This window comes from Leucoraja erinacea, chromosome 4 (genome assembly GCF_028641065.1).
Source record: "Leucoraja erinacea ecotype New England chromosome 4, Leri_hhj_1, whole genome shotgun sequence".
Lineage (NCBI taxonomy): Eukaryota > Metazoa > Chordata > Chondrichthyes > Rajiformes > Rajidae > Leucoraja > Leucoraja erinaceus.
Genome location: NC_073380.1, coordinates 61,665,259 through 61,678,524, shown reverse-complemented (window position 1 = coordinate 61,678,524; position 13,266 = coordinate 61,665,259). Strand labels below are relative to the sequence as shown.

The window sequence follows — 13,266 nt, the reverse complement described above, 5'->3', positions numbered from 1 at the left end:
TCTTTGGAGATGATGGTTCCCAGGAACTTAAAAGACTCCACAGATGTGACTGTGGTGTTGTTGATGGTGAGTGGGGTGAGGGGAGGGGGAGCTCTCCTAAAGTCTACTATCAATTCCACTTCCTGTCTGTAGGCCGATTCTTCCCCATCCTGGATCAGTCCAATCACGGTTGTGTCATCCGTAAACTTGAGAAGCTTGACAGAGGAGTCAGTGGAGGTGCAGTCATTGGTGTAGAGAGAATAGAGGAGAGGGGAGAGTACACAGCCTTGCGGTGCTCCTATGCTGAGGGTTTGTCTGGCAGGAAGCTGGTGATCCACCGACAGAGGGGTTCAGGCACAGTCCACTCGGAAAGTTTGGAGTGTAGTAGCTCTGGTACAATGATGTTGAATGCAGAGCTAAAATCAACAAACAAAATCCTCGCATAGGAGTGCAGGTCCAGGTTGACTGCATCATCCACAGATCTATTGGTCAGATATGCAAACAGCAGGGGGTTTGTGATATTTTTCAGCATCACCAGCACAAGCCTTTCAAGGGTCTTCATGACTACAGAGGTCAATGCGACAGGCCTGTAGTCATTAAGACCAGTAATTCTTGCCTTATTTGGATAAAGGGACAATAGTGGAGACTTTGAAGCAGGCAGGACAGTACAGGTTTGCAGGGACTGGTTGAAAATGTCTGTGTAGACCGGTGCCAGTTGTTCGGCTCAGTGCTTGAGAGTAGAGGGGGAAACATTGTCCAGTACTGGAGATTTCTGGCTTTTCCGTCTTCTGAACAGCCTCTCCACCTCCTTTATTTTATTGTTGATGATGGAGAAGTGATGTTGTGCAGCACGGAGGAGATGGGTAATTGGGTGTGAAGTGGTGATTGGAGAGGGATGGGTGGGAAAGAGTCCAGTCTTTTCAGACTCTCTTTTCAAAAATCTCTTCTGTACCCTTTTCAAATTTTTCTTGTAATGGAACAACTAGAACTGCACACAATACTCCAAATGTGTAAATCAAAGTTTTATAAAACTGCAACATGACCTTCTAACCTTTATAATCAATGAAGGTAAGCATACCGGATGCTTCTTTACCACTCTATCTCTGTGCATTGCTTCATTCAGGGAGTTCTGGGCTTGCATGACAAGATCCCTCTCATGTCCTGCTATTAACTATATATGTTCCCCTAATATTTGACCTTCCAAAGTGCAACACCTCATTCCAGCATTTTGTTTTTCTATCTTCGGTGTAAACAAGCATCTGCAGTTCCTTCTTACCACCTCACCCCTGCCTGGATTAAACTCAATTCACCAATATCTATATCCTGCTGCATCTTTTGCCAGCCTTCTTCACTGTCTGCAACTCCACCAATTTTCATGTCATCAGTAAAATTACTAACCAACCAATCTACATTTTTGTCCAAGTCATTTCTATGTATCACAAACAACAGAGGTTCTTGCAGAACATCACTGGTCACAGACCTCCAGACCATCCTTCCTCCACTACCCTCTGTCCTCCATGCATAAGGCAGTTCTGAATCCAAACTAACAATTCACCACAGATCCCAAGCATCTTAACCTGCTGAATAAGGCTACCAAGATTACTTCCTATGTTTTGTTCATGTTGAATGAGAGGTTGCTGTTACGGCATCACTCAACCAGGTGTTCTAACTCACCTGTATACTAACTCAGCATAACCTGTGATTTGGCCAACAAAAGTGATGCCAAATTTCTCGATCGCATTGGAGTTGTGCTTAGCCACTCAGTCACGGGTGTAATGATTGTATAGCCGGGGGCTAAGCACGCAACCTGGAGAAACGCCTACAGTGCTCACAGTCAGTGAAGAGGAGATGTAATTATGCACTGACTACTGCTTGCTGCTGTCAAAATAGGGGGCTTCCAAAAAATAATAATTTAAATGTGCAGCTGTGAGGTGCAGGAACATTTCTGTCAATTCAACTGCAAACTAATGCTGATATTATCTTTCCAATAGTCTTCACTTCCTTTTTAAACATTCTCCTCGAGTTACTATCTGAAAGTGCCCAAAGATCTATTCATCCTAGTGAGGTAGTCGATTGGCCGCAGCATATCTATCCATAGCTTCATAGTGTCACAGAAATAAACCCGGAGACCAAATATCAGATGCACTTCTGATCTTGCATAATTGATAGTAGAAATCATTTCAAGCTCACAACTAATGCTAGCAATTGAATTTCAAAGCTAATTTATCAAAATGCAGCAAACGTTCTTTATATTTGAGTCGACAATCCAATACTGGTTCATGATTTTATGTTTCACAGACATAAGTCTAATTCAAACATTGATGGATCCTGCAATGAGTTTGTCTTTGAATTAAAACAATTAAAATTCAACGTTCTTGAAAAATGGGATTAATTAACACATGCTCTGCAATCCTTTGATCTAAAAACCTTTTCTCATTCTTCCATCAAAGAGCAAAACAGAATTTTAAGGGTTAGCTCCGTATGTTACAAAAGGAAATGCTTATACGAGGGAAAAAAACACTATTGATGGATTCTCTTTCACCATCAATGTTAAAGGTTGCAAGGTACATGTGTCAAATACAAACAGATGTCAACAGTGTAGCTCCACAATCTCACTTGGTTTCTGCATGCGAATATATATGCATCACAATTCTATTTTTTGAACATATATTTGATTATGGCATGGAAGGATAAAACCCATCATACAAAAGAAGATCCATGCTGGTACAAATCTATCTCTTTATAAGTTCTGCCTGATTTTAACTCGGCCCACTGTGACCATTTTTGCCCATCGACACTACGTATCCAAAAATAGAACCTTCAATCAGTGTTATTTATAGACCTGACTTTTATAAGCTCCATTGACAAATTATCGCAATTCCATCGATGTGGCTCAGAAATTTCTACTTTGATCAACAAGCCACAATTAGTGTGGGTATGTAGGATTAGTTGAAATAGTTACACCAAAAGGCTCCATTTAGCAAGTTCAGTTTTTCTTCAGGTCCAGACCCTTCTTCAGGTCTGAATATCATTATGTACATCTGATAGAATCATGCTGTGTTTAGATCTAACCAGTTCTAGTGAAGTGCACAAAGTGTTGGAGTGATTTAAAAAAAAAAATATTTTGGGAAAAGATGATTCTTGAAATTTATGATACAAATAATTTTTCAAAGCAGTTACAAATGTTGAAGGCAATTAAATATTACTGCATGTTTGTATCCTTTTCTAACATATGCTGCAGCACACTCTCGTTGTCATGTTTATGAAAAGATTCAATGCAGAGTGGTTTCAGTTGTCCCAAATGAACTAGTTTTTCTTCTCATTACTTGCAATACGATATTTTTCAAAGGAATCATGAAAATAACTGAACCCCTCAAGGATATTTGTTGACTTCAGGAGGAAGAGGAGAGAGGAACCTGCTCCTTTATACATCAAAGGAGACATGCTGGAGAGAGTCACTGGCTTTAAGTTCCTGGGAATAAACATCTCCCAGGATCTCAAATGGGAAATGAACACCGTCACTCTCGTGAAGAAGTCACAGCAGCGGCTGTATTTCCTGAGGTCTCTGTGGAGAGCAAATGTCTCACAGCCGCTGCTGCTGTCCTTCTACCGATGCGCCGTGGAAAGTATCCTCTCCTATGGCATCCTGGTGTGGTTTGCTAGCTGCACTGTGGCTGAGAGGAGGGCGCTGCAGAGAGTTATAAAAACTGCACAGAGCATTACAAACGCTCAACTGCCCTCCTTGGATGATATATATAGGGCCCGATGCTTGCGCCGGGCCACAAACATCAAGCAGGACACATCCCACCCTGCCAACCACCTTTTCACTCTGCTACCCTCTGGGAGGCGATTCAGATCTCTGAAGGCTTGCACCGGTAGACTAAAAAATAGTTTCTACCCATGTGCGATAAAAGAGCTTAAATCCAACAGAGAACACTGGGGAAGCAAAATATAATTCCAAGAAATGCAACATTCTTTTTTAATTATTTTTAAATACTTATTTATTATTTTTACTAATAAGTGTACATATGTGTCAATGGTTGTCGTGTTTGTATTTTTTAACCGGAGGAGATGCAATGGAATTTTGTTGCACAGTATTGTGCAATGACAATAAACGTATTCATTCACATGTTCCACATGTAAAATAATCCAATAATGCCTTGACATTATTTGAGCTATAAATATTGCTAATTTTCTATAAAAGGTAAAATCAGAACCATAGTTTCATTCAGACTTAGAGTACAGGAAGGAACTGTATATGCTAGTTTATACCAAAGATAGTTACAAAGTACTGGAGTAACTCAGCGGTTCAACTTCACTGAGTTACTCCAGCACTTTGTGCCTATCTTACCACCACTGCCTCCAGCGACACTTCACTCTGCCTTGGGACAGCTGCTAACATAATCAAAGACTTGTCCCTCCTCTATCATGTGTTCTTCTCCCTACTCCCATCCTGCAGAAGGTACAGAAGCTTGAATGGACACACCACTGCTCAGGAACAGCTTCTTCCCCTCTTTTATCAGGCTTCTGAACGGTCCTTCCATAAGCTTGGGCACTGAACGAATCACTTCTACCCAAGACATTGGACTTTGTCAACAAAATTGGTGCACTACAATGCTGAGAATTATATTCTGCATTCTATATATCTTCCCCTTTGCTCTACTTATTGCACTTGAGTTTGAGTTGATAGTATTTATATATAGCATGATCTGATCTGAGTGGATGGCATGCAAAACTAAGCTTTTATTGTACCTTGGTACACGTGACAACAGTAAGCCTAAACCTAAAATATCAATTGCAGTCAGAACAAATGTCCTGTTTCGTTCCACAGATGCTGCCTGACTTTGTGAGTGTTTCTTTCCAGCATTTTCTGTCCCATTTCTAATTTTATTTTCATGCCTTTGAATCGAACGATAACCAGAGATCTATAAAATTTAAGAACCTTACTTAAACTTTGAAAATGAAATGGATATAAATATTGCAGCTTCACTTTTCACTTACATGCAAATTAAATGTCTGTTTTGTTATTTCCATGAGATTATTGGCTATTCATATCCCAGAGATCTCAATAATTGTTAATTGTAGATGCTTAAGGAGAGCTGCTGGCATCTAAGACGGAGTTTGGAACTTCCTTCAGATACTGTTCTGAATAGTACAATTTCCATATGGTTGATAAATAACAACAACTTCTCATACAGTGCCCTCCATAATGTTTGGGACAAAGACCCACCATGTATTTATTTGCCTCTGTATTGCACAATTTCAGATTTGTAATAGGAAAAAAATCACATATGGTTAAAACGCACATTGTCAGATTTTAATAAAGGCTATTTTTATACTTTTTGGTTTCACCATGTGGAAATTGCAGCAGTGCTTATACCATATAGTCGTCCCATTTCAGGGCACCATAATGTTTGCGACACATGGCTTCACAGGCGTTTTTGTAATTGCTCAGGTGTGTTTAATTGCCTCCTTAATGCAGGTATAAGAGAGTGCTCAGCACCCAGTCTTTCCTCCAGTCTTTCCATCACCTTCAGAAACTTTTATTGCTGTTTATCAACATGTGGATCAAAGTTGTTGTGCCAATGAAAGTCAAATAAGCCATTATGAGACAAGAATAAAACTGTTAGAGACATCAGCCAAACCTTAGGCTTGCCAAAATCAAGTTTGGAACATCATTAAGAAGAAATAGAGCACTGGTGAGCTTACTAATCGCAAAGGGAATGGCAGGCCAAGGAAGACCTCCACAGCTAATGGCAGAATTCTCCCTATAATAAAGAAAAAAACCCAAACACCTGTCCGACAGATCAGAAACTCTCTACAGGAGTCAGGTGTGGATTTGTAATGACCACTGTCCACAGAAGACTTCATGAACAGAAATAGGCTAAACTGCAAGATGCAAACCACCGGTTAGCCGCAAAAATAGGATGGCCAGGTTACTGTTTGCCAATAAATATTTAAAAGAGCAACCACAGTTCTGGAAAAAAAGGTCTTGTGGACAGATGAGATGAAAATTAACATATCAGAGTGCTGGTAAGAGCAAAGTATGCAGAAGAGAAGGAACTGCCCAAGATCCAAAGCATACCACCTCATCTGTGAAACACAGTGGTGGGGGTATTATGGCCTGGGGAGAGAGAGATAGGGCTCTTAAAGTTAGCGGAGTCAGGGGATATGGGGAGAAGGCAGGAACGGGGTACTGATTGGGGATGATCAGCCAATGATCACATTGAATGGCAGTGCTGGCTCGAAGGGCCGAATGGCCTATTCCTGTACCCGTTGTCTATTGTCTAATTACTCAGATTATGACCTTTCATAGTTTTACTTTCAACAAAACATACATTTTGTTAGGTATCAGAGGCAACCCATATATTGATCCTGTTTCAATGCATTCATATTTCGTGAAAAAAATGTTCAATTGTTTTGATAGGTTCAAGGATGCATTGTTTTATCACAAAATGAAAACTGCTAACAGATCTATGAAAGCCAAGGGTAATTCCAGAAGGTACCTTAAACAATTCAATATTTGAAAATTTACTGTCTGAATAAAACATTGTAATCAAATTCTGGAAGCAGAGCAATAACTGCAACAAATTTCAAGCTACCAAGGAGGGATGAATTTCTCAAAGAATTACACACCAGTATTAGAGAATCGTGAATCAACTGCAGTTTCCAAGATGAAAGTAAATAGTAGATAAAGGTACCAAAGAATATGGAACAAAAACAGAAAATTGAGATTGAATATAGTTCAGCTTCAGTACTTGTAAGTAGATCAGAGGATTGACCACCATATTCATTATATTTTTTATATTAGCACCGCATCTGATATAACATGTTCTACAAATCTACTGTCTGTAGTGACGTGTGATACAGTTGTAGAGCTACACAGCACGGAAGCAAACCTTTCATCTCACCTTGGCCAATACCAACCACCTTGTCCATGCCAACCAACTTGGCATTCAAGGTTGGTCCCTTTTGCCTACTAAGTGTTCTGGGTCTACATTTTTGTTTATTCTGATCACATCATTTTCTGTCCTATTGCTGGGGCTAAACCATTCAAAACATATCCTCATGGCTTGTGGTGTATCTTTTTCATTATGCATTAAATATTGTTCTCAACAATTATATATTCAGTTACCTTATATTATTCTATGTCTGTAGTTCATAATGCATTAGTAATTTAGAAAAATGGGTCACATTATTCAATCAACCAGATAATCCTTGACTAAACATTTGACACACCAAAACTTAATAGCGAATTCTACCATTAGTAACTTCTTACCAGATTAGGAGAGAGCAGTGACTGGAAGTTAAAGAGGATTCCTGCATTGGCTATTTGTTCCAACCATTTTCTACTTGGCTCCTGTGTTTCCATTTCATATTCTGTGTTTGTGTCATATATCTGATGCAATGCAGCCAGTAGCTGTTCTGAGAAAGTACAAATGGTGGCAACTAGACTTTGACAAAACACCATATCCTGTCTGAGTTGGATCTCGGTATCTGAGGATGAAAAAAAAGGGAAGAAAAATAATGAAGTAGTGATTAAATGTTTCACAGATTTTTTCTTCAAATAATAATACAAATTAAATCCTAACAATACTTTATATTATTGTAATCAACTTGGCCAAAAAAATATTTATATCTTGTATCTTATCACCTGTCACTTTTCAGGATTTGCCCAGTTTGATCATCAGCATTGCTATTAAGTCCTCATTGAGGTCCATGATTATATGGGATGCCTTTATAGCCTTCTTCCAAGTAGCATTCAACATGGAAAAGTTGTGACTCACTATTAGATGGATGGCAGGAATTGATAACTATCAGCTTTCCTGACCTACATTTGACCTGAAGCATAAACTTGATGAGATCTGGGGTTAATGCTGAAAACCTTTATGAACCCTAGACAGTATTTGTGGCACCCAAGCATGCTGGATGATAAAGAATGTGCCTTTAGGCCAAATTTATTGATGCAAGTCTCTGATATTTATTCACAAGTCTGCAGGGCACCTCTTTCAATTTGTTAGCACTGAGAAATGGCAGGTGGATCTTTCCAAACTATGACAGATGGACATTTTTTTTATTATTACTCTTTGTCATAGAGGTTTCATACAACTGGCAATTGCAGAAGATTGTTAAGGTATCTGGGAGTCTGAAGCCACATTTCATTACAATGACAGATTTTCTTCCTTCCACGATAACACGTTGTTACAACAATCTGTAGTTTCATGGTCACCTTCATTGGCAATACTTATTTCCAGATTTATTTAATTAACTGAATTTACATTTCCAAATGTCACAGTGAACACTAGATTACTAGCTTTGCAATAAGCCCTATGTTCATAAACCCCAATTGGGAGTAAATGCAGTAAAATATGCACCTTTCCTCATACAGAAATTTGCTGCTGAATTCACTGAATAATGTTAAAACGTAACCTAATCCCATCCTTTGAACAATATATATTTTTACTGAATGAATTGACGTGGATCACCCACCCTTCATCCCTCCAGTTACATTCCCTTTCATTTTGACAAGAGTGACAAAACAAATTGTGTGCAAATCAAGTGAAGATTGAACTACTAACTATTTAAGGGGGTGATGTTGGTGGCATCCTGTGACTTAATAAATCTGAACATAGACCTTTGTAATTATTTAATACATTGTAACATTCACAGACATTTTGTTAAATGTAATAAAGGTATTTTAGCATTTCTATAAACAGCAAATGAATGCAGCATTGAGGAATTAATAGCCTTTCTGTATCACACACAGCAGTTTATTATAGCAGCGAATTATACTGCTGGCTCATAATTCTATGTCCTCTCGAAGAGAGTCTTTTCCTGAAACACCATGAGTTCTGATCTGCATTCTCCTGAAGTGGAACTATGCCCATACCTGCTCAGAACAAGGTTGCTCCCTTGAAGTAATTAAAAATGGATTGTCTCTTAACTTCATACATACATTTTAAACTTAGAACTTGTGATCCAATGAAATATGAAAAATTGATTTAGAATCATATTTTTAATTAGGTACAATGATCATTTTAATTAAGTACTTTTACATGAAATATCAGCCTGTTGGCTAAGAAATGTGGAATTACCACACAAATCACCAGAAACCAGTTAGGTCAAAGCATGAATTAATTTCACAATTATCTCTCAATTTTTGTATTACAGTACCAAGTACGTCAATGCAGTAGCGACATTAAATTTAGACAAAAAGACCATTATTAATACTGTTCCTTCTATATAAAACAAATAATTCATACAATTCCTGTTTGTGCCTGTAAATGCACTGGGCAATAGAACTATTAATGATACATCCTAGATATTTCATGATTATTAGAATAGAATATTCCATAAGATTAAACATTTTTTAATAAAACTTTGGGAACTTTTACTGAATATTTTAAAAAAAAAACTGTTTGGGAACTTTTACACCAAGGGTGCTAGGGGTTATGGGGTGAAGGCAGGAGAATGGGATTGAGGGGAAAGATAGAACAGTCATGATTGAATGGCGGAGTATACTTGATGGGACGAATGGCCTGATTCTGCTCCTAGAACTTATGATCATATAAACCAGCAGAACCATATGTAGAAATAGATCAGAGTTGAGCCTTGACCAGGGACTCCTGAACTGTAATCACTAGCTGGAGTGAAAGTTCATTGGATGATCCTGACACTAATAGAATATTCCTAAACTCTTACAAGAGGGTCTGAACTGTTTATAGCTCTGCAAAAGCCGATGAAAGTACATGCCACCAGGGGCTCAACTCGAAACTTCACCCATTTTTACTCTCCAGAGATGCTGCCTGTCCCTCTGAGTTACTCCAGCAGTTTGTGTCTATCTTTGTTTTAAACAGCATCTGCAGTTCTTTCCACCACTAACTAATTTGTTTCAATTTAATGAGTTCTGACATTACCTGTATTTTCAAGCAGAGCCAGGAGTACTCGCCTCTGTACCTCTGAAAGAAAACAACTTCATTAGAAAATGCAATGTGGCAAACTGATCAATAGGCAAGGGTGCGTCTTCTGGCATATCTTCTGGCAACTGAACAATACAATTCTTAATTTCTGCAGCTTAACAGGTTTGTAAACACAATAACACACAGGTAAATATATAATAACTAGACTAAGTGGGACCCGTCGGGTTCCATGTTCATACGGGAGGGCTGGACCCCCAGCGCAATATTCCACCTCTCCACCAATTCCAATATTGGTGGCCAGTGGGGGGGAGGGGGGGATTTCAGGTGCTAGTATGGGTATTGTGGGCTGAAGGGACTGATTTCCAGAGGGTTAGTATGGACATTGTGGGTCAAATGGATTCTTGGGGTGACACTCAAGCCTGATGTGCTGGCAGCTCATTCATGGTTGGTGGGCGAGCAGTTGGCTCACAGCTATTCCTTGAAATTCCATTTCAAGCAGGGTGGAAGGCCACCAAATTCAAGTGCATTTTCCAACCACTTCAAGTAGGGTGCAAGGCCACCAAATTCAAGCGCAGTTTCATACCACTTCAAGCAGGGTGCAGGACCACAAAACTCGTGCAATTTCATGCCAATTCAAGCAGGGTGCAAGGCCACCAAATTCAAATGCAGTTTCAAACCATTTCATGCAGGGTGCAAGACCACCACATTCAAATGCAGTTTCATACCATTTCAAGCAGGGTGAAACCACCATAAAATCACAAAAAACACCACACAAACACCACACTCACAGTTTAGTAGACATCAGCGTGTTCAGTTGATTCACAGCTCAGACAGAGTCGTGACCTCTCCCTCCCTCATCTTGCAGAGACCGAGCCACACCCACACTTCTGTGTTTTATAATCCCTCCCCCATCCCACTGGTAGGGGCTTTTATGGCATGATTGACAGGTGATAGATTCTCAAAAAATATCTAAACACTAATAACACTTTTATTTTTCATTGATGGGAAGAATCCTCTGCACCTGATGAGCGGAGGGGGACTGAGTAAGATGGCCAAAAATCACAGCCTTAAGTGGTAGCGTTTTATCTAAAATCAATATACAGTGCAAACAGGAAGTTGTCAAGTTACCACCACCATCAACCATTTGCAGTGCAAGATTTCAAAGCAGTTACCACCACCAACAACCATTTGCAGTGCAAGATTTCAGCATTTCAAAGCAGTTTTCAAAGCAGTTACTACCACCAACAAACATTTGCAGTGCAGCATTTCAAAGTAACCACATTTTCATTTTCAAATTACATTATGAGCACTCATAGTTGAGTAGACATGTGTTCAGTGTTATTCACAGCTCAGAGAGACCTGATCCTCTCGCTTCTTCCATCTTGCAGATACTGAGTGAGGCACAACACTTCTGGGTTTTATAGTCCCTCCCCCTTCCACCAGCAGGGGCAGCAGAGAGAATGTAAACATGTTTTAAACATTAATAACTCTTTTATCTTTCAACGATGGGAAAAATCCTCGTCCTGCGCAGCGGAGGAAGACTCTGAGTAAGATGGCCAAAAATCACAGCCGTAAGTGGCAGCGTTTTTTCAAAAATCATGAAACAAAAAAAAGAGGAAGTGGTCAAGATCTTACTTTTAGATTGCAATATAATAAATAAATAACCATAATACTTCATGATACCCCATTAAAGCAGATAACATAATCAAATATAACATAATCAAAGACTTGTCTCACACCATTCATTCCTTCTACTCTCTGCTCCCATCCGGCAGAAGATACAGAAGCTTGAAAATATCCACATTCTTCCCCTCCATTATCAGGCTTCTGAACGGTCCTTCCATAAGCAAGGATGCTGTCTAGTTCTCCTCTATCCCAAAGAAGACATTGGGCTTTTTCCATAGAACTGATGTGCTACAATGCTGAGAACTATATTTTGCACTCTATATCTTCTCCTTTGGTCTATCTATTTTACTTGTTTGATTTGATTGTATTTATGTACAGTATTCCCGATCTGTTTGGATAGCATGCAAAAAAGATTTTCACTGTACTTCAGTACATATGACAATAATACCTATATCTAACCATAATAGTGCAGACACCTAAAATGCAACCAAACGCACACTGTATAGAAGATCATTGTTGCCAACGTTAGTGTTGTGTTAAACATTATATTATTGGATTAGTTGCTATACTAATATTAGGATGTCATGGGCAAGTAATCTATCTGTATCTATCTATCTATCTTTACATAACTAAAACTCTGATCTTGGTATCTTCTGGTTTGGCAGTCATTCTATTTGCGCATAAATGGTACGCGATAGCGCTATGGTTTCTCACCAGCTTCCTCACCATTCTCCTGTACTGCAATTGCACCAAGTTTCGTTCTGATCGGTGGAAGCTGGTAAGAGTTATCGAGGTTTAAAAATCTTTTTTTAAAAGAGCGTGTGCAGATCGATTGCTTCTCCTGCCATTCAGCGGCACGTGGATTGGTCCCTTCTACTGTTACTCCGTGGAATTGTCCGCCCCTTCCTGTGCCATCGTGTCTTTACTGCAGCTGCAGGAGGCACTGGATGGCCGGCGGAGGTCTCCAACACAATTTTTGGACGGAGGGACCGGAAATGGCCCAACCCAGCCCAACCAAGCCCAGCCCAGCCCAGCTCGGCCCAGCCCGGTGTGGACTCAGAGATGTCGCCGATGTCACCAAACGGAAAGCGGAGACTCTGATCCCGGCTGAGAATGACCCACGGCCAGCGAAGTGGCCAGCGATCCGCGCCTGCTGTGAATCACAATCGCACTGCCAATCCCTTCCCCTCTGGTCCCCCTCGCTGGCTCTTTCCCCCCCTCCCCTGTGATACTGCACTCTCCCCCATGGCTCTTCCCCGTCTTTTCTCCAAGCTCCCTGCCCCCACACCCCTCCGCCTCTCCCACACACCACTTCCCCCACAAACCACAAAGATTGTAAATTGTCCCGAGTAGGATAGTGTTAGTGTGCGGGAATTGTAGATTTGCACGGACTTGGTAGGCCGAAGGGCCTGTTTATGCCCTGTATGTTTGAACTGAGCTGAACAGAAAAAAAATGTGTTAATTTATTGAAAAAAAGTTATATTTAACATACTACTTTACAATAATGGAATTTTAAAGTAGCAGATATATTATAAAGTAATCAAAAGAATTATCATTTTCAACTCCGTTGAGATAATTAAACAGAACTTCATATATCCATGTGATCTGTAAATGTTATTAAAGGATTTATGTAATTTTATTATCCATTATTTATATGGCATTAAAATTATAATATGAATATAAGAACTAGGAGTACGAATAGACCATCTAACTCTTCAAGATTACTCTGCTCTTTGCTAGC

The 13,266-nt window shown here is 39.7% G+C and overlaps 1 protein-coding gene across 1 annotated transcript in view; it reads right to left on the bottom strand.

Moving 5' to 3' along the window:
* The window catches only part of prex2 (phosphatidylinositol-3,4,5-trisphosphate-dependent Rac exchange factor 2), a 317,095-nt gene that overhangs the window by 87,305 nt on the left and 216,524 nt on the right, over positions 1 to 13,266 (bottom strand). Inside the window, exons 31-32 of the mRNA XM_055634430.1 lie at positions 9,897 to 9,938; positions 7,259 to 7,476 (exon numbers count right to left, since the gene is read on the bottom strand). Of these exons, the coding sequence (XP_055490405.1) occupies positions 7,259 to 7,476; positions 9,897 to 9,938 (260 nt within the window). The remainder of the gene's footprint in view (positions 1 to 7,258; positions 7,477 to 9,896; positions 9,939 to 13,266) is intronic.